The 21,404-nt window shown below is 37.0% G+C and overlaps 1 protein-coding gene across 5 annotated transcripts in view; it reads right to left on the bottom strand.

Annotated features, from left to right (window-relative positions):
• Positions 1–4,786: 4,786 nt before the first annotated feature.
• The window catches only part of LOC129776238 (ATP-binding cassette sub-family G member 1), a 132,056-nt gene continuing 115,438 nt past the window's right edge, over positions 4,787–21,404 (bottom strand). For all 5 annotated transcript variants that reach the window (XM_055781769.1, XM_055781773.1, XM_055781770.1 and 2 more), the window contains exons 6-12: positions 15,717–15,955; positions 15,226–15,515; positions 14,833–15,001; positions 14,668–14,768; positions 14,453–14,608; positions 14,175–14,383; positions 4,787–5,345 (exon numbers count right to left, since the gene is read on the bottom strand). In XM_055781769.1, the coding sequence (XP_055637744.1) occupies positions 5,207–5,345; positions 14,175–14,383; positions 14,453–14,608; positions 14,668–14,768; positions 14,833–15,001; positions 15,226–15,515; positions 15,717–15,955 (1,303 nt within the window). In that variant the 3' untranslated portion in view covers positions 4,787–5,206. The remainder of the gene's footprint in view (positions 5,346–14,174; positions 14,384–14,452; positions 14,609–14,667; positions 14,769–14,832; positions 15,002–15,225; positions 15,516–15,716; positions 15,956–21,404) is intronic.

The raw sequence follows: 21,404 nt of genomic DNA, 5'->3' as shown, positions 1-21,404 counted from the left end.
CCAACACTGCTTCAAACATATCGAAAATCAACAGATAGCCTAACGGAATCCTACGTCTACTCTGCGGTCGTGTCTCGGACACAACCCTCCTGTGACTTTTTTGTGTAGTTTTATTCTGTGTTGTGAATAAAGTGTTTATAAAAATAAAATGTGTGTTGTTCCTTTGTTGGCCGTGACATTTGTCTTTACAAATTCAACCGCAAATGAGTGTTTTTAGGTTAGAAAGTACAAATATGCCAACTCATTTGTGGAATTTCTAGAAATTGAATAATATCTATCTCACTAGATTAATTGCAAAAAATCAATTGTAACTACATTTAGTAGAACACTAAATTTATGTAGAATATATAGAATAGCTTCAAATATACTTTTAAGAAATAATTCTATCTGGTAAGAAATTCTGTTGCATCGCACTTTTCGTTTCTCTCTTTTTTTACTTCCATTTTCTGTTATCTGTCAGAGGAACCACAGTCTTTCAAGAAAGGTGCATATAAGTTGATGCGGTGGTGTGAGTGATGATCGAATAAATCATAGTGGAGGCGCGATGGCATGAACGCCAACACTAGCACTTACCATAAAAACAAGAAACAACATCTTTGAAAAAACTACTAAAACTGAAAAATTACCGATGCTTGTTTTTCACAGAATTCGCTAACGTAAAAATTTAATCATTGGTTTTGACTGTCACTTTTTTGCAAATGCTCAATATTATAAATTGTAGGCTGCATCGATACCTGTAAATTATGTTAAAATGAAGGCTACAACCCAAAAAAATTCAGGGTTTCGATTATTCAATTATTTATAACATTAAAGTTCAGTAAATTTACATTTGGAAATGAAGTGTTCGGAATTTGAATCATGCGTAGAAATTTGATTCATATTCCGAACACTACTTCAATATTAATTTTAATGAAGATTTCTGCATAAAATATCATTTTTTTCACCCATTCATTGTAGGTTCTTACATTTTCTGGCACTTAACATGAAAACAATAATCAAAACAGTTGAAACAACCACAAAAACTGGAAAATGAACGATGCTTGTTTTCTACGGAATTCGCTATCATAAACATTTTATCATTGGTTTTGACTGTCACTTTTTTGCAAATGTCTACTATTATAAACTATAGGCTGTATTGATACCCTTTTTTCAATTATTAATAACATAAAATTTAGTAAATTTATGTATAAAAATGAAGTGTTCGGAATGTGAGACTGTTCGGAATGTGAGACAAAACGATATATGTGTGATGAGATGCACCTGAGAATAGGGTGGTGTCGAAGTGCAAATTGGATCGAGATTTAATGCCACTATCTGCTGTACACCATGTTAGCAGCACCAGCAGTCCTGGAAGTTCCTATGGTAAATCATAAAAACATGTAACGTGATGAGACCTGATTTGAGTTGAGCATGTCGTGGTATCCTGGGTGGCTGTTGCGAACACTTTACCTTGTCGAATTGCGACGTCAACTACGTCGAATGGTAGACTCTATTTGTGCATCACCGACAATCTCTGTAAAAGCATTTACAATATTTTAATGGCAGCGTCATCATAGTCATCTCCGGCGATGCATGCAGATAAAATGTAACGCGAGCAGCATTCCTCCCTATGCATAATCAAATTAGATTTTTCTGTGATGTGTGTAAGGAGAAAAAGGATAGAGCAAAGGATGATTTTGTTAGAAAATGGAGCAATTTTGAGTGACATCATTCAATCATCATTTCATTCTTGTCAGAGAAGTCTCTGGTCAGGTTTAATGTGAAATAACATTGAATAAATATAGAAAAGTTATTTATGGCAGTAAATTTGTTATGCTTTGACATAAACAGTTCAACTGACTATATTATGAAATGGTGCAGTATTGCTGTGGACAATTTCCGGAAGATATTCCGAAAACCATTTCTGCTTATACAAGATGTGGATGGCCAATTACAATATAGATGCTGCTGCAGAAGAAGTGCGCCAACAGCATAAAGGGTGTGTCACATCAAATTGCATCACGGAAAAAACGCTGTAGAAATTTGCCCAGTAGACCGATCCTTTTGAATATTTTAGACAGTAAAATAAAAACTATTAAACAACTTTTGGTATTTTCTTTTTATTCATACTTCGAGCCCAAGCCCGTATGCTCGCACCTTCCTCTTAACCCCGTCCATAAGGTTCTGTACAACGTCAGGTTGTAGTTTTTTTTGAACAGAAATCCATTTTCTCTTGAAGTCCGCCTCCGATTTGACAACTTTTGGGTTCTTCCGGAAGGCCTGCTTCATAATCGTCCAATATTTCTCTATTGGGCGAAGCTCCAGCGCGTTGGGCGGGTTCATTTCCTTTGGCACGAAGGTGACCCCGTTGGCTTCGTACCACTCCAACACGTCCTTTGAATAGTGGCACGAAGCGAGATCCGGCCAGAAGATGGTCGGGCCCTCGTGCTGCTTCAATAGTGGTAGTAAGCGCTTCTGTAGGAACTCCTTAAGGTAAACCTGCCCGTTTACCGTGCCGGTCATCACGAAGGGGGCGCTCCGCTTTCCGCAAGAGCAGATCGCTTGCCACACCATGTACTTTTTGGCAAACTTGGATAGTTTCTGCTTGCGAATCTCCTCCGGAACGCTGAATTTGTCCTCTGCGGAGAAGAACAACAGGCCCGGCAGCTGACGAAAGTCCGCTTTGACGTAGCTTTCGTCGTCCATTACCAGGCAATGCGGCTTCGTCAGCATTTCGGTGTACAGCTTCCGGGCTCGCGTCTTCTCCACCATGTTTTGCCTTTTGTCGCGGTTAGGAGCCTTCTGAACCTTGTATGTACGCAGACCCTCCCGCTGCTTGGTCCGCTGGACGAATGAACTTGACAAATTCAGCTTATTGGCGACATCCCGGACCGAACTTCTCGGATCACGTCTAAACTGCTTAACTACGCGCTTGTGATCTTTTTCACTGACGGAGCATCCATTTTTGCCGTTCTTCACCTTCCGGTCGATGGTTAGGTTATCGAAGTATCGTTTTAGTACTCTGCTGACCGTGGATTGGACGATTCCCAGCATCTTACCGATGTCCCGATGTGACAACTCCGGATTCTCGAAATGAGTGCGCAGGATTAATTCAAGACGCTCTTTTTCGTTCGACGACATTTTTCCAAATTTACGAAAAATTGACAGTGAAGCATGGCCAACGTGATCTATACACTCTTATCTGATTATTTATAAGCGAAAGCTGAAGATATAATTCCTAAAAATTAAATTTCTACAGCGTTTTTTCCGTGCTGCAATTTGATGTGACACACCCTTTATGCAGTACACCTCGGTTCTTAAAAAAAACGTATAGCCTTTATTCACATTCGCATTATTCAGGAACATTCTATTGAATCATTCGCGCATTTTGATGTTGAAAAAATTGCAGATTCTGAAAAGGAAAAACCTTACGGAGTATGGTTTACCGCTCGGATTGAATTTGCCCTGATCGAACGCGATGTCTTCGTACAACTACAACGCTCTTGAAAATCCACATAATCCGGCTACAATATCAACCCGGTCGGCGAGCGCCATTTTCCGTTTAGTTTTCCATCCACATTGAACTATAAACACGGAACTGGGTCGTGAGGAATAGCAGCTCGATTAAATCTGTAAGGAAGCATTGAACGAATTTTTACGATTCCGCGCACGAACGTAGTGTAAACTATACACTGAATTGGGAAAGTGAAGGAAAAAGCTTTTCTTCCTGTCCCCCCTCCTAGGTCACAATTTTTTTTTCGCTAGCTCCCGCTTCCGTCGCTCGAGCATCTCAAGTTTGGTTTCCGCAAAGGTGGAGAAAAAAACTTTAAATCGGCACAGGAACGAACCTTACACTTTTTATTGAAATAGGCGTAATGATATGGCAGGGGTAAAGGAGATGAACAGTATATCTTGGTTTATACCATCTTTTGTATGTTTTCCCTACAATCTTTAGCTCAATTCAATTTATGTGAAAAGAGAAAAAAGACGGCTTTCGTTGATGCCAACCTAAACACATTGAGTGTTGGGAGATTTCTTGGCCATATTGTTGCTCAGACTGAAGGGTAGACTATTGAGAATTCCAATTTATGCATTATGCACATGCCACATGTAAGCTAGATAATTGGTTTGCACTTCAATTTTATTTTATCAAACTTTGAAATAAATTAAAAAGCCAAACGAAGATATATTTCCTTCGTCCTTGTTCCACAGTGCGTATAATTTCTTTTCCCAACCACTGCCCGACTTTGACAATGCTCCCAGCTTTGCCGACGAGGATATTCAGCCAGCCGAAAGTCACACAATCCACGAATCAAAGTGCATGTATGTAAGTACCATTGAGCCTGTTACTTGCTGCTGACGATATTACTCGGATTTCTCTTGCCCCTTTCGCATCCTGATTGACGTACGGCACAGCTTGATAGGGGATCAGCATTTCCATTTGGACGGGCATGAATGGCATGTATGGATGCAAAGCTTAACTTAAATTTAATACTTCGAACTTTTCTTTGCCATCCCGACTTGCGAAGATGGCTCTTATCTCGGAAGGCCGAAGATTACTTTCATTTACTGTCATCACGCTAACTGTCTTGAATTATAGTGGCTTCTATTGTAGCTGTGAGAGCTGTAAGGGAAGGATCAACGCGGTTGCTGAATAATAGAAGATTATTATTTCTTATGTGTGCGCCCGCATCGTATCGGATCTTTAGAGTTACAACAATGGTTTGAGAGATCGTCTGTCTTTGTGGTAACAGTGGGACGTTGATAACATTCTCAGAACGATGACTAATTACAGAGAAATTCACTATTTATTAAAATGTGCAAAAGCAACTTATAGGTTTATTTTTCACTGGTAAATATATTTAAAGTACATTCATCTTCGTATATCACATTCTCCATTTAAAGCTATTCATAATTTACTACAATGTAGGTAAGTGCACTTTCTTTCTATATGTCACAACTTTATTTCTCTTGTACTTGCGTTGTGTTTTCCACAGTAAATTGGTTTGGAATGCCACAACATAAATAGTGGTTTATCCCTCTCGCCGTATCTTAAAAATAATGTGAATGTTGTCTGCAATACCTTCCTCGTATGTTTGTGTCCATAGGCCCACCTCGGTTATTATTCTGCTACGCTAACCTACTCGAGAATTGCTCCTGTGATCTCCTATCTTCGAGAAATAGTTTTGGCCATCCGTCGCCTTCTCGGCTTCTGACCGGCACACGCTCAACCGCTTTTCAGTTTCCTCTTCAGCGACCAGAATCCGACCAACTTGATGCCGATAAACTGCAGTGTCAACATTACCACGTTGAAGAGATAATTCGTTGGTTTCATCCCGAGGTCCTTCAGGATGGTGGATGCCTTTCTACGAAACGGAAAAGCCACAATTTATTGATATTCGGTTATTTTCGACGGTTCGTACGCGTCGGATGGTCACGGTGGGTTCATAAATAAATGTCTTGAAGAATATAAGTGAATTATATACTAGTAAAATAATAAAAGGGGCAGAACCGTAATTATAGCTCATTCCAATTTCAAGTACAGCTTCATTTGTTTAAAATATATACTATATCGAATCGAACAGATAGGGTCGTTCAAAAAGTAAGATTCAGTGCCTCAGTGCCATCTCGCATGAAAAGTTGGAACTACAAAATTTTTACTATGTGATGTCACAACATTTCTAAGCAGTTTGCAAGAAACCTTGGTCGGATCGGACGCGTCGTTCGTGTTTTATTGAGTTTTAAAATGGAAGTGCCGCTTAAAAAATCGTCTAAATATGAGTTACGTTCTACCATTTATTTTCTGACCGCGAAAAACAATAGACGAATTTCATGTCAACTCGTCTTAGGAGTTGGTAGCACCATCTCAGATACTAGTGAAACATTGTGGGTGTTAAGACATGGGTCATTTAAGCAACTTTGCATACTTGAAATATTCGAAAAACAGACTACTTTTTGGAAAAAAACATTTTTTTTTCTTCATTTTTTTCGAAAATTTATAAAACTAATTTAAAAACCTACAAAATTCTTGTCAAAAAATGAAATGTAGGAAATTGTTTAAATTTTCGCAAAATATTACCAAAAAATTTTTGGAAAAAAAGTTATTTTAAAAATTAAACTTCATTTTTCTTAAAAATGTTTTTTTTAATTCCCAAAATTATATATATGAATAGCCCTTAAAATTTTCAACAAGTACTGCATACATCGGAAGATGGGCACATTTACAGGGAAAAAGTTTTTCTTACAACAACTTTTTTATTTTTTCTTTGACAAAAATACAACTAATCCTAATCTTGTTTAAAGTCAAGTTAGCGATATAGTGTATTCGACAAAGTTTTAGACCTTATTAAAATACAAACTTTTGTCGAAGACATCAACTTTCTATCTGTTATAGTTTTTTGAGTATAAGTCATTTTTGTATGAAGACTGAAAAAAAAAGTTTTGCTCGTAACATTTTTGTGTCTAAATACTCAAGTTTGACATGTTCTTGACATGTTTCTAAATAGAGAAAAGTTAGCAGAGCATTTAAAATGCGATAATTTATACAAAAAAGTGTTACGAATTGAACATTAATAGCATTTTCTAAAAGAAAAACATGAAAAAGTTGTTGTTCGAAAAACTTTTTCCATGTAAATGTGCCCGTCGTCCGATGTATGGAAATCTTGTTGGAAATTTTAAGGGCTATTTATATCTATTCCTTTCCGAATTTTGAAAGCATATGTTTTCGAGAAAAATGAATGTAAATTTTCAAAATATTTTTTTTTCAATGAAATTTTTTCACAAAAAATTCTTTGATAATTTTTAATGGAAACCTAAATAATTCCCTACATTCCATTCTTTGACTAAAATTGTGTAGGCCTGATATTTTTTGTAGGTTTTTTTTTAACTTTGAGTTTTTTCAACTTTTTGTTGAAAAATCTTAATTTAAAAACTATGAGATCTACAAAAAGATGGTCAGAGATTAAAATGTAGGAAATAACATAGATTTTCATTAAAATCAAAAAATTATCAAAGATTTTTTTGAAAAAAAATTTCATTGAAAAAATATTTTGAAAATTAAAATTAATTTTTTTTTCGAAAACATATGCTTTTAAAATTCTGAAAAAAAAATAGCCCTTAAAATTTCCAACAAGTTTTACATACATTGGACGATGAATACATTTACATGGAATAGGTTTTTCGAACAACAACTTTTTTTCTTCGAAAAAATGCTCAAAACATTAAATTTTTTTTAGGAGTCCTCATACAAAAATGACTTATACTCCAAAAACTATAACAGATAGAAAGTTAATGTCTTCAACAAAAGTTCATGTTCTAATTAGATCTTAAACTTTGTTGAATACACTATATCGCTCTCTTGACTATAAAGAAAATTAGGATTAGTTGTAAAAAGTTATTGTTGGAAATACTTTTTCCCTGAAAAAGTGCCCATCTTCCGATGTACGGACGACTTGCTGGAAATTTTGAGGGTTATTCATATATATATTTTTGGGAATTTAAAAAAAATGAATTTTAGTTTTTAAAATAACTTTTTTTTCAGCGATATTTTTTTCCAAAGAATGTTTGGTATTATTACGTGAGGCACGCGCGGGACGACCTACCGAAGCAGTGTCAGACGAAGGCGAAGTTGGACGCTACGCCCTTTCGCGCTTGGAATAGAAAAACTCGTGCCACGCTATGAAAAATGCCTCGAAAGTTACGGCGATTATGTAGAAAAATGGAAAATAAAACGTAGATTACGAAAATCACCTTGTTTTATGTCCGTACTTTATTTTTCCGCGATTTCTGAGGCACTGAAACTTATTTTTCGAACGACCCTCGTACCTAGTATAAATTGTAGTATTTTCAGGAAGTTGTGAATTCCGTAACAATGAATGCAGGACAATTGCAAACCTTAAGACGTTGAGCTCCGCCTCGGTTCCTGAGATCTGACACTGAATTTTCTATCTTTCGAACTTTGGCCGACATTGGACTTTTTATTTGGAGTGTGGCTGAAAGTTGTAGGTTCAAAATTATGTGCATCCCATCGATATGCGTTGATTTTCCACGAAGTTACAGCATGTCAAAAATCACTTCAAATTTCCGACTTCGCACTCTGTTCCTCAAAATTTTTGTCGAGTGTATTTTTTGATGAAAATCATTTAAGTAGTTTTGATTATTTGTGCTAAAGAAAACTTCCAATATTCCAGAACTATTTTTCGGGAAATTACTTTTCAAAAAATCGTACATTTGTCATAACAAGTATATTTGTTTTCTTGTATGAGGTTCAATCGAATGGTCTTTGTCCTATACATTACAACGTGTGTTCTTTTATCAAAGTAATTCTGTAGAGAGGTTCAAATATTTTTATATTTTATTAGGTTTAGTTATTGAAATTGAGAACACCTTCCGCACATACTGAATTTATTGCCTAATAATGTTATAAACAATTAAATTAAATTTATCGTAAATGGTATCTAATAAATTAGGCTATTATTTAGTGCAAGAACTCACCGCTGACCGTTAATAGGCTAATAAACAATATTGTTAATCACACATTGTTTGGAATACCACCTTGATCAAAAAGTTCTCGGATTTTATTCAGAATTATCAATATCCATATTTTCCCCTTCAAAGTACTCCCCATCGACTGCAACGCACTTATGCCAGCGCTTGATCCAATCTCCGAAACATATATTATATTCGATTTGTGGTATGCTCATCATCGCCATCTTCGATTTTTCCATCATCTCATCTTGGGGTTCGAATAGGAAAAAATCGCAGGGGGCCAAATCAGGTGAATTCGGTGGTTGCTGAATGGTATTCGTTTTGTTTTTAGCCAAATGTTCACGAATAACGATTGATTCTGCAAAGGGCCTGGCTGGGTAAGGAAGTAGAAAGTGCACCCAAAAAATATTGTATAGAGTACCAAATAAGAAATTTAGACTATTTTTTGAACACCTATAAAGTGTTATGGTAAAAACGTACTTTTCAGTTTTTTTTGCACGCCATTTCGATAGCTCTGAGATACAAATTAGAAAAAAATACAGAAAGTGCGTCTTACTATGGTGTATCGAGAAATATTATGTTGCGCGATACAAAAAAAATATTTGTAAAATCTTGATTTTTTTAGAATTTTGAGACTCAGTACTGGTTAATTTCTATTTAAATATGTTCGTATGTGTTTTTCGATATTTCTGGTTTTTTATCAGAAAATTTTGAGAACCGCGCGGTACGATAATATCCAGTAATTTTTTCAAAAATATTTTTTTTATTTCTATTTTGTTTATTTTTTAATATTTTGTATATTTTCCTAAAATCTTTTATTGTATTGTATTCATGTGTTCGTGAAAAATGCCCCCAAACATTATCACTAGCACTATGGAAATGTTGTATAAGGTATCAAATTAGAAAATTGGGTAATTTTTCTGAATCCCGATATGGTTCACTATAGGAGCTATAATGAAAAACGTAGTTCTCCTGTGATGATGAGTTATACGAGGGTCACTATTTATATTTCGGGAATTGGCAACACTGATGTCATGTGAGTCCATCTGACGGTTCCATCGTAAAGTTTGACATTTTTGACGATATGCGTACTCAGAACATTTTGTCATACGGACGCTATTTGTTTATTTTATATTTAGTTGAAAGTTTGGTCTCGGCAAAAAAATGAAACTGAATCGTGAACATTTTCGTGCGATGATTTTTTACGACTTTCGACGTGGATTATCACAACAAGAATGCGTCAATCAACTTAATTTGACTTTTGGCGATGAAGCTCCATCAAAAACCACTGTGTATCGCTGGTATAGTGAATTCAATCGTGGTCGTAGTTCGCTGTCCGACGAGGTTCGTGAAGGTCGTCCAAAATCGACTGTAGTGCCAGAAAACATCGATGCTGTGCAAGAAAAGATTAAGCAAGATCGTCATGTAACCTATTGTGAGATTGAGGCATCCCTAAGCATTAGTTCCACCAGCATATATGCGATTTTACATGAACACTTAGTTGTGCGAAACTTATGTTCACGTTGGATCCCACATAATTTGACAATCGCTCAAAAAAAGGCTCGTATCGATTGGAATAAATGCTTTGAAAATTGGTTTAAGCGCATGCAAAAGTGTATCGATCATCGTGGCGAGTACTTTGAAAAACAATAAAAATATATTCGCAGCTTAACTATTTGTTTTTGTTCCTATTCCCGAAATATAAATAGTGACCCTCGTACGTATGTCAATGACAGATGTGACAACCTACAAAAAAAATGAAAAAACAGGATGACTGAGAGCGCCACATGGTGGTGATTCCGGGAACTTTTTGATCGAGGTAGTACATCTTCAAACATACTCTAACCACGTCGTAGAGGATTTTGGGAGCGGTCCTCAGCACATTAAAAAACGTGCGGTCTTTAATTTGTTAAGTGTGAATCAATAACAACATATGAGTGCTGGTTCGTGCGTTCAACAAATTGAAATTTAGCCACCAGCGAAAACAAAAATGGATGTAAGGCATTAATGTTTAACCCTCCTGTACTCGCGTGCAAAATCATAATACGTATACTCGCGCACGGTGTCACAGACCGAAAATTTAACTTCTCTGTAATGTTGCCATTGTGTATTTTTCAGGCTTTATTGGCATTTATTTGAAGAAGAGGGTATGATTGAATGAATAATAACGAAGCTAGAGAGAATCGCAAAGTCGTAGTGTTGATGTTTTCTGAGAAATGAACGAATTATTGATTTCTCGGTCTGACAGACCAACGCGCGAGTATAGGAGTGTTAAAAACGCTATGTTGCGAGCATTATTCTATGGACAAATTGCATGCCAACTCGATTGACCATTGGCAGCACCATTTCAGATATATTTTTTCAATTCTCAAAAAAAATGATTTCAATCACCCACACGATTATCAACAAGTCATCCTCACATTTGAAGATGGGCACTTTTACAGGATTTTGTTTTGTATTTTCTTTCAAACATCAAAACCAATCAGCCTTGGGGAAATCGGCATTGCAAACACATGAAAGTAAGGGGACTTTTGTTCTCACCGTAATGTGTTCCCTAACACAGACTTCAAAAACATGCAACGTTGAAGAAATCGGCATTGCAAATACATGCAAGTCGGTAGTATTTTTGTCTTCACTTCAAATCCATGAAGCGTGGGGAAATTGGCATTGAAAATTAAGTATTTTTTGTTCCGAATTAAATGTGTTCCCCCCAAACAGACTTCAGAACCAAGGTGTCTGGGAAAATTGACAATACAAATTCATGCAAATCGGGGGTATTTTTGTTCCGACTGAAATGTGTTTCCCTAACACAGATTTTAAATCCAAGGAGCGGGAATCGACTTTGCAGATAAATGCAAACTACGAGTACTTTTGTACACGCTTGCCGTTGTGCAGGCAGGAATATGTTTCCCTAACACGGTCTTCTAAACTTAGGAACCTGGGAAAATCGTGCAGACTCCGATTTCAAGAGACGAATGAACTCTCAGAGTTTAAAGTCTCTTTAATTCAAGACCAGCCAGACTCCGAATAGTGTTTTACAAAAGCGGGTACGAACACAACGCTTTGGTTCGGTCATTCAAGATTGCATTGAAGGATATGCCTTCATACCTTCTGCTCACTGAATGCGTAGAAACGCATACCATTTGATGATTAGGCAAAATGTTGATAACCATTTGCTGCGATAACGCCTATTCATTAAACAATATGCGTTCGACGTACATGTCAAAATCGAAACTGAGTGCCTGAAGTTCATCAAATCAAGCAAATCCGCGGTTCGAGAAGTACGTACACTTGAGAGATACATTCAGAGGGAAATGTAGAATAAAATAATCGTTTGTTAATTCTTCCGTTTCATATTTTGTCCTAGGCATCATACCAAACATAAAAGGACTGTTACTTGTTACGAAGAAAATAATCTATCACAATGCATGAATTGACCTTATGGCATTTGTGCAATCTTTTTACTCACAAAGCAAATATATTTAATTCAATTGAATTGGGGAGCTGTTTCATTTAATCAAAAATTGAATCAATACAAACAAATGATTGCTTAGCTAAGGTATTTCCACGTCAACCTTGCGGTTATATCATAGATATAACCCACCCATTTTTTTCATCAAAAGTCAAGATAGCGATGTAGTGTATTCGACAAAATTTCAAATCTCATTAAAGTATGGCCGTTTGTCGAAGATGTCATTTTTCTATTTTTTATAGTGTCTGGAATATATGGTATTGGCATTCTTGTATGGTGACTCCTGAAAAAAATAACTGTGAATTCTCGCTTTTGACATATTCTTGACATGTTTCTAAATAGAAAAAAACAGAACATGCTAACCTCGGTTATTTACACATAAAAGTACTACAAGTAGAACATTAATAGTAATTTTCCAAAGATAACATGAAGAAAGTTATTGTTAGAAAAACTACCCTTTATGTATGGATGACTTGTCGGTAATTGTATAGGCTATTCATATTTTTTCCTGAATTTGAAAAAAACATGTTTTTTGAGAAAAATGAAATTTATTTTTCAAAACATTTTTTTTCAATGAAATTAAAAAAAAAGGTTTGATATTTTTTCAGTAAGAAATTTAACAAATTACTTTCATTCTCTGACCAAAACTTTGTAGGTCTTATAGTTTTGAAGTGGATTTTTTTCGAAAAAATGAGATCTAAAATATTGTGCAATACAATATATCGCTATCTTGACTTTCATTAAAATTAGAATTAGTTATAATTTTATCAAACAAAACATGAAAAAGTTATCTTCTTTTTCTGTAAAAGTGCTCATCTTCCGATGTCTTCTGGTAATGTTTATTCAGTGTAATTGTTTTATAAATTTGTTTTTATATTCCTCCATGAAAATTTGGAAAGTTTTTATATATCACTATCTGTACCCTGCCACGCTTTGCTGTGGCACCTTGTGGTTGCATGGTTGAGTTGAATTTTTCAATTTTTCAAGTTGTAACAACAATCCTGTGTTTGGTTGTTCTGTACATTGTGTCATAGTTTGAGCTCAATCGGTTCCGTACTTTTCGAGTTTTTGACAATTCGTTTGGCGTACAGAAACAAACAGAACATTGGTATGTATATAGAGATTGTTTGACTCGAATTTTGTAGGTCTCATAGTTTTTTGAGTCATAAAATTTTGTTAAAAGTTAGGGAAAAAAACTTCGTCTCTTTCCTCTTTTGTTTTTCGAGATTTAAAGTATGCAAAGCTGCTTGAATGACCAATGACTTAACACCCACAATGTTTCAATGCAATCGTAGATGGTGCTGTCAACTCCTAAGACGATTTGGCATGAAATTCGTCTATGGAGAAACAAAAAAAAAACTCCCTAAAATCTCGGATAGTCTCGTCAGGCGATACCAAGCCATGGGTATAGATCAAAAACGAGGAATTTGGTTCCTCACCTTCCTGAGCTCACTTAGTTAAGATGACCGAATGGTTCACGTCAAACATATCTTGCCAGAACTTCATGCCAACTCAACGGCTTTGTCTTCTATGTCGACGCTACCAAAAGAGTGGTCGACATAATGTTAACTTTTGATTGCTGCTGTTGATGCTTAGGATATTCTCACTTATTATTCGTTCCATTGAGATCTTTTACGTATTGGGACTGCACAGAAAAACGAGCTGCTCCTTAGATGGTGACGTCGAACGCCATCGTTATCAATGGTCCACCTGACAAGTAACGGTAAACATACAAAAGCACTAAACGCCCTGTCTCATTCTGACTTGCTAGAACCTTTACTAAATATCGTCGGAAGGACTACCTCCTATTCATAAAATTCGAACCTTAAGTGCAGCAAGTGCGGAATAATTGAACCAGTTATTTTTGGGTTATGCGTGCCATCCTTACGTCATCTTTACTGAAAAAAGAACAAAATGAACGAATATCCTCACATTGTGCAGCTATTAAAATTAAGTAATGTTACAGAAATTAAAAAATTAATTTTGAAATGTTTTGAGGTTTATTTCTCCCAAAAACTCACAATCAACATTTTGTTTCTGAACTCATTTTTTTGGATATTATACAAAATAACTTGTTGAAATATTATGTGGTGCAGAGCAGAGATGAGCAATCAAACAAGCAAATGTTAATTTTTATAAATACATGAGCTGATATCATTTCGAAACAAACACAATTCATCTGAGGACATCCGTTAACTAACCCACCTAGTCACCGCCGTCTGCAGAAAATACTCACACATAATGGCAGTACATCTCTTCCTCCGGGCAAACCATATTGGAGCGGCCATTGTCGTACATCGCCAGCACCAGTGCCTCCAAACCATACCGCAGCGTGGACAGATAGCTGAAGGCTTTCATCAGCTCCGACATGTGACTAAACATGATGAGGAAACCACAGAATACCAACATATAACACGTCGTGATAGCACCGATGAAGGTTCCGTTCTGTGGCACAAACAAGTGTAAACAAATACTCGCAAATAGTAAGGAGGAAGGTGATCATTTTCGACTTACTATTTGATTAAGAAACGTTCCTAGAAAGATGCCGTATCCATCGGCAACAATCGTGGTCAGTATCAGAACAGCAAGGAACATTAGAAACCGGTCGTATTCTAACGGCTGCGAAGTAAGGGTGAATACTATCGTACTATAAACGACTGAGAAGAAAATCTGGAAAGTTAGTAATTATACTGATTGGTCGATGTTGAACGAAGTATGAGATCAATCACCTGCACAGGTAGCGTAGTCAACATGGACGCTATGAAATAAGTTCGTATCTTGTACCAATTGTTAAACGATTCTTTTCTTAGGATCTTCATTTCGGACGGAACTGCATGAAACTTTAATATTGAGCGAGAATCTGTACGCAAAAATTTTAGGCCAGTGAATCTTACATTTAAGCACACCTGGCATCAGGGTTGTGTACCACAAATACAGCACGTGAACCAGAAAGGAGGCGATATTCGAAACCCCCTTCGTCCCGTTAACACCGGAATCGCCGAAAAGCAACCCAACCACGATTGCGCACACAACGTGAACGAACAGTTTCAGGTGGGTTACCGTCTGTGAAAGGAAACAAAAACGATTAAATTTGAGCTGAAATCAGAAAATCAATTAAGCATCTCTACAATTACGTCCCGAATGCCCGAATGCATATGGCTTATTGGCATTCGTAGGGCAATCTGTCACGACTTTCGACGGAATCGCCAATCCTTTATCACCGCTTGCTCTCGGAAGCGGCAGAATTTAATTACATTTGGCCGCCCGAAAATCACATACATACGTACCCAATCGCGGTAGAGCTGCACGTTGCATCGCTTCATCAGGATCAACAGTTTGGTGAATTCGGAAGGCCGTCGCATTCGGGAATGTTTCTGTTGTTTGCTGCAATCGCTATCAGCTCCGAACACGGTGCTGTGATAAACCGTCCCCCCGTTGTGATTGCTGTCGAACGCCAGATAATGAGGTAGAGTGGTTGCTGCTATACAGGACTGTGGCTTCCGCCAGTGACAGTCGATGGCCGCTTTCGAGAGAGCGTTAATGAAATTGCCGTATTCTTTGTTCGCCACCTCCAGCACTGTTGGACGAGAAGGAAGCGAGTGGATGAAATGTAAAATGAAATATCCATTTGAGTGGTACTGTTGCGGGAAACCGTTGACACAATGTGATATGCTTTTTCGGTGCCCAAATTCGGCATGAAACTTCCATGGTTTCAACGGAAGAATGCACAATTTTAAACATGCAAATTCTCAAATTGCAGCATCGTGCAACAACTTACGATAATCGGCAGCGTTGTGATACTGGGGACACTGCAAGCCAACCGAGCGCAGATATGGAACGATGTTGAGTGAAGAGCCTTGGTAGACACAGTGCCCCTCGGCGAGGCCATAGACGTGGTCAAACATCTCGAATACGGTAGCTGATGGCTGATGGATGGTGCAAACGATTGTGCGACCCTCCCGAGCTAAACCCTGCAGCAGCTTGATGGTGTAGAGCGATGACGAACTGTCCAAACCACTTTACGTGTGTGATACGTTGAGGATTTCACGAACGGAAAATGAATTGGATACAAGTGGTTTCGCAGATCCAACGCCATGAAAAGAAAGGTAAAAGTTAAAAAAAAAAAGTTCTGAATAGTTTTCCGTCAAAATTGACCCTTTAACGACCAGTTGTAAGGAAAATCGAACAGCAACTTTGATAATTTTTCATGACTTTGGAAAGCACCAAATGTTAATTTAGTTTATTAGCTACCACTCACCATCAATTTCATTTAATTATGATTTCTTTGTGTATAACTCAACAAAACTTGATAAATAAAAGAACCTTGAAGAATACAGAAAACATGTAAACAACATGATAAAAGAACATACATTGTGATGTAGGGCAACAAGCATTCGATTGAACCTCCTACAGGAAAAAAAATGCAGATTTGGACTGTTCGCGCCAGAATAGTTTCGAGCATCCCGAACGAACGTGATCCACAATGGTCAAGGGATACTGTGTTCCTATTACCCACACAGTATCGCTTGGTATGCTCCAGGTTGAGCGAGGACCACTCACAGCGCTCATTTCTCTGATTTGGAGATTACCTTTGTTCGCTCGTTCGTTGAGAGATAGAACAGCTGATGGTAGATAGCAGACAGGACAAAAGAGCAATAGATGGATTCTCAATGGTACGATCGGAAAATGTACATGGTCAGCTTAATATATGTGTTCGTGTAAAGTTCGATGTTTGAATTCAAATATATGTTTTTTACTGTCAAGTATCCGAAATTCAAAACGGTTGCGCGCGAACATGGACAATGTTCGATTTTTGGGGCAGTCATTTCCTGAAAAATGAGAGATTGGAAAACAATAATCCTTGAACATTGGATTTTTTAACGCTAATAAACGAAATGACCCCAACAACTTTAATCAGTTGTTGCAGCTTTGCCGCTAATATTAGGTTGGGGAAAAAGTTATCCATTATTTTCTCGATAGCTGGCTTTAGCGATCATAATCTCGCGTAATATCGATCATACAATTTCAGGTATAGGCTCGTTGTAAAGGTGACACTTCACACAAAAAAAAATTTCGCTGTTTTTTGTTTGTTCCATTCAGTTGTGAATTACAGGGTGTTAACAATGGAGATCAACAAAGGGCAAATTCGGTACATTTTACACTTTTGCTTCTATAAATGCGAAAATGCAAGCCAGACCGATGAAATTGCGATTGGTTTGTTTGGTGACGATACTGCAACAGTAAAATACGTGTAACTTAATTTATTTTTCATTTTTCTTTCTAATTTTTTTTAGATTTTTTTTAAATTTTTATTTTATTGCAACTACTACTGTCAACAAATGGACCGTTTGATACTAGAGATTGACTACGTTGAAAACGTTGAAAACTGGCTAACAGAAGAGGTTTTGTGTTCCATCAGGGCAACGCACAGATTTCCGAGTGCTTGATCAAGATGTTTTTACGCATCCACCATATATTCCGTGCCCGGCACCAAGCGATTACCACCTTTTCCATGGATTGCAAAATTTCCAGAGTGATAAGAAATTGGAATGAAGCGAAGATTTTAAAAATTTATTGCTAGAGTTTATCGTTAATAAGGACCAAGACCTCTATGATAGTGACATTATAAAGCTACGTTTAGAATAGCAACAAATTTTGCAACAAAATGGTGCATATTTGACCCAAATCGGACAATCCGAAGCATATTAAAAATAGATTTGAATTTCACCCAAAAATGATGGATTACTTTTTCCCCAACCTAATATATTGTTACTATGCACTTCTTTTTACTATTGTTCGGGTAGCACTTTAATTCCACGTCAGACACGTCTCCTCGGAATTCCCAGATAGATTTTCGCTGACTTCTGTTCAGCCTTCAGTAGCGATCATACGTAATAATTTCGTTCGGTTTGAGAAGCTTTTTTAAGACTTCGATGCACTCGAGTGTTCTTCATGTTCAGCGTCAAAACCATCTCTATATATATAAATGTTTTGTTCGTTTGTGTACGCGTCAAAAACTCGAAAAATACGAAACCGATTGAGCTCAAAGTTGGACACAATATACATTTCACTCCGAGGAATGTTGTTACGACATAAAAAATTGAAAAAAATGGAGAAAAATGATCTTCTATATGGCCATAGTACGTTTCTGAAATTAAGCTTCTTATAAAAATTAACCATTTCGTATTAAATATGAATTCTATGTGATGGAAACATCTTTTTTTCAAGTGTTTGACAAAATCATGAACTGGAATGTTGTTTCGGAATGATTTAAAATTTATCGATTTCGCACATCCATCTCTATCTCTATATGTACAAAAATGTTGTGTTCGTTTGTGTACGCGTCAAAAACTCGAACCATTTCGTATTAAATATGAATACTATGTGATGGAAACATCTTTTTCCAAGTATTTGACAGAATCCTGAACTGAAATTGTGTTCCGGAATGATTTAAATTTTATCGATTTCCCTCACCTATCTCTATATATACAAAAATGTTCTTTTCGTTTGTGTACGCGTCAAAAACTCGAAAAATAATAAAAAATGAAAATTCAACTCAACCATGCAACCACAATGTGCCACAGCAAAGCGTGGCAGGGTACAGCTAGTTGTCTATAACGTCTAAACCAAACTTCTCTGTTTATATTAGGCTGTCAAAAAAGTCCTGCGGTATTTCCGTGAGGTGTCGTTGTAAGCGCGTAGTTCTAGTTGTATTCATTGTATCGAGTCATACTATAGCTTGTTGGAAAGGTATTTTTGCGCGCTATAATATAGTCCTTGACAGGGTTTTGTTTGGTTAAGTCGTTCGTGAGTTATAGTGTCGCAAATATGGAGCATAATAAAGAGAAAATCCGACATATTTTACAGTACTACTATGGCAAAGGCAAAAATGCATCTCAAGCTGCCAATAAAATTTGTGCAGTTTATGGACCCGATACTGTTTCCATTTCCACCGCACAACGATGGTTTCAACGTTTTCGTTCTTGTGTAGAGGTCGTCGAAGATGCGTCACGCTCTGGAAGGCCTGTCGTCGAAAATTGCGACAAAATCACTGAATTAGCCGAGAAAGACCGGCATCGTAGCATCGGCCAAGAGCTGGGGATAAGTCATCAAACCTTTATTAACCATTTGAAGAAGCTTGGATTCACAAAGAAGCTCGATGTATGGGTGCCACACACGTTGACGCAAAAAAAAACATCTTTGACCGTATCGACGCATGTGAATCGCTGCTGAATCGCAACAAAATCGACCCGTTTCTAAAGCGGATGGTGACTGGCGATGAAAAGTGGGTCACTTACGACAACGTGAAGCGCAAACGATCGTGGTCGAAGCCCTCTGAAGCGGCTCAGACGGTGGCCAAGCCCTCATTAACGGCCAGGAAGGTTCTGCTGTGTGTTTGGTGGGATTGTCAAGGAATAATCTATTATGAGCTGCTTCCCTATGGCCAAACGCTCAATTCGGACCTGTACTGCCAACAACTGGACCGCTTGAAGGTAGCACTCATGAAGAAGAGGCCATCTTTGATAAACAGAGGCCGCATTGTCTTCCATCAGGACAACGCCAGGCCACACACTTCTTTGGTGACGCGCCAGAAGCTCCGGGAGCTCGGATGGGAGGTTTTTTTGCATCCGCCGTATAGTCCGGACCTTGCACCAAGTGACTACCACCTGTTTTTGTCCATGGCGAACGAGCTAAGTAGTCAGAAGTTAGCCACAAAAGAGGCCTGTGAAAATTGGCTATCCGAGTTTTTTGCCAATAAGGAAGCGAGCACAATCTATATGCTTTTCAGACAATTCATAGTTATTTGAAAGTTGATCGAATATATTATTATATCGTGTTCAGACAGAGTGGACCAAGTGTCAATAAAAAATCGTAATTACTAAACTTTTCATAATCGATTCCAAATCCAACCGGAGTCTTTCATTGACTGCAAATACTTATCTTCAAAATCACCCGTTTGTCGTTGGAACATATTTTTAATAAAAATCAAGAATTACACATTTTTAAGTACATACTATTCGATTATTTTTAGTGAGTGAAATACTGTTGCAAGCCATGAAACCAGTTTATTTTAGCGTACAGGTTTAGTGGAGGAAGTTCTACTGTTTAAAATCCATTTCGACTGCGTACTGAATAAATTATATGATTTCATCATCAAATTGTTCAGTCAAAGTGGACCAAGTACACATGGCCAGTCGTAAAACCCTCTTGATTCTCGTTGGGAACAAGTCATCGAATAAAACGGCGCATATTTGACTTAAAACAGATAATTCTAACTAATTTTATGAACAAATGAAAATTCAAAAAACATACCGCAGGACTTTTTTGACAGATATTCATATTTTTCGTCAAAGAAATTTCCTCCGACTTGCACTGTGATCACGCGTATTCTAGAGCTTGCCACTCAGAATGCATTCAAGGCGTGTTATTTGGCATAGAAATCTCAACTAAGTACTAATAAAAATGACGCAAGTAATACTACGTTGAGACGGCGAAGTTCCTCTAGGAACGTTAGTGCCATTGAAGAAGAAGAAGAAGAATTCATATTTAAATGTTCACATTTGTACATTGACTGGTATCCAGAAACTCGTATATTTTTTTTTCTTTATTAAAGAGATGTTCAGCCAAAGGCTGGTTCATCTCTAAAACTCGTATATTGCGTGAGTAGAGCAAACATGAGCGAAAGCGGCGTTGCGTACTATATTTTTCAAAGTTATGAAGTTTCGAAAGTTTCGAAAGTTTCATGGTTTCACTTTTATACTAATTAAATTATTACTTTTCTATAAATGATGGACTTTCAAATTCGATTATGAACATTACCCAGTCATTTGGATCACGGAGCTCATACACGTAGAAAAAAGCTGTCAATTTCGAGCAGTCCCAACAAAATTTAACGAATAAAATATTGAAATAGCAAAAAATAGGGAAAAAAGACAGACAATGTGCTGGAAGGAGTTAAAAGAAAAGAGTATTAAAAAGAAGATTAAAATTTTGTTAATAATCCTGAAATAAATCAGAATCATTTGAACACTATCCGATAGAGGAGCTCATTTGTCAAGGAAGGAATAATTTGAAAAAAAAAAGATGAAAGAAGTGAGTGCCATTGTGGCAGCCATTTGTGGCTTCGTTCCACCTTCACCTTAAACACAATCTATATGCTTTTCAGACAATTCATAGTTATTTGAAAGTTGATCGAATATATTATTATATCGTGTTCAGACAGAGTGGACCAAGTGTCAATAAAAAATCGTAATTACTAAACTTTTCATAATCGATTCCAAATCCAACCGGAGTCTTTCATTGACTGCAAATACTTATCTTCAAAATCACCCGTTTGTCGTTGGAACATATTTTTAATAAAAATCAAGAATTACACATTTTTAAGTACATACTATTCGATTATTTTTAGTGAGTGAAATACTGTTGCAAGCCATGAAACCAGTTTATTTTAGCGTACAGGTTTAGT

Source organism: Toxorhynchites rutilus, chromosome 3 (genome assembly GCF_029784135.1).
Source record: "Toxorhynchites rutilus septentrionalis strain SRP chromosome 3, ASM2978413v1, whole genome shotgun sequence".
Lineage (NCBI taxonomy): Eukaryota > Metazoa > Arthropoda > Insecta > Diptera > Culicidae > Toxorhynchites > Toxorhynchites rutilus.
This window is presented reverse-complemented; position numbering and strand designations above follow the sequence as displayed.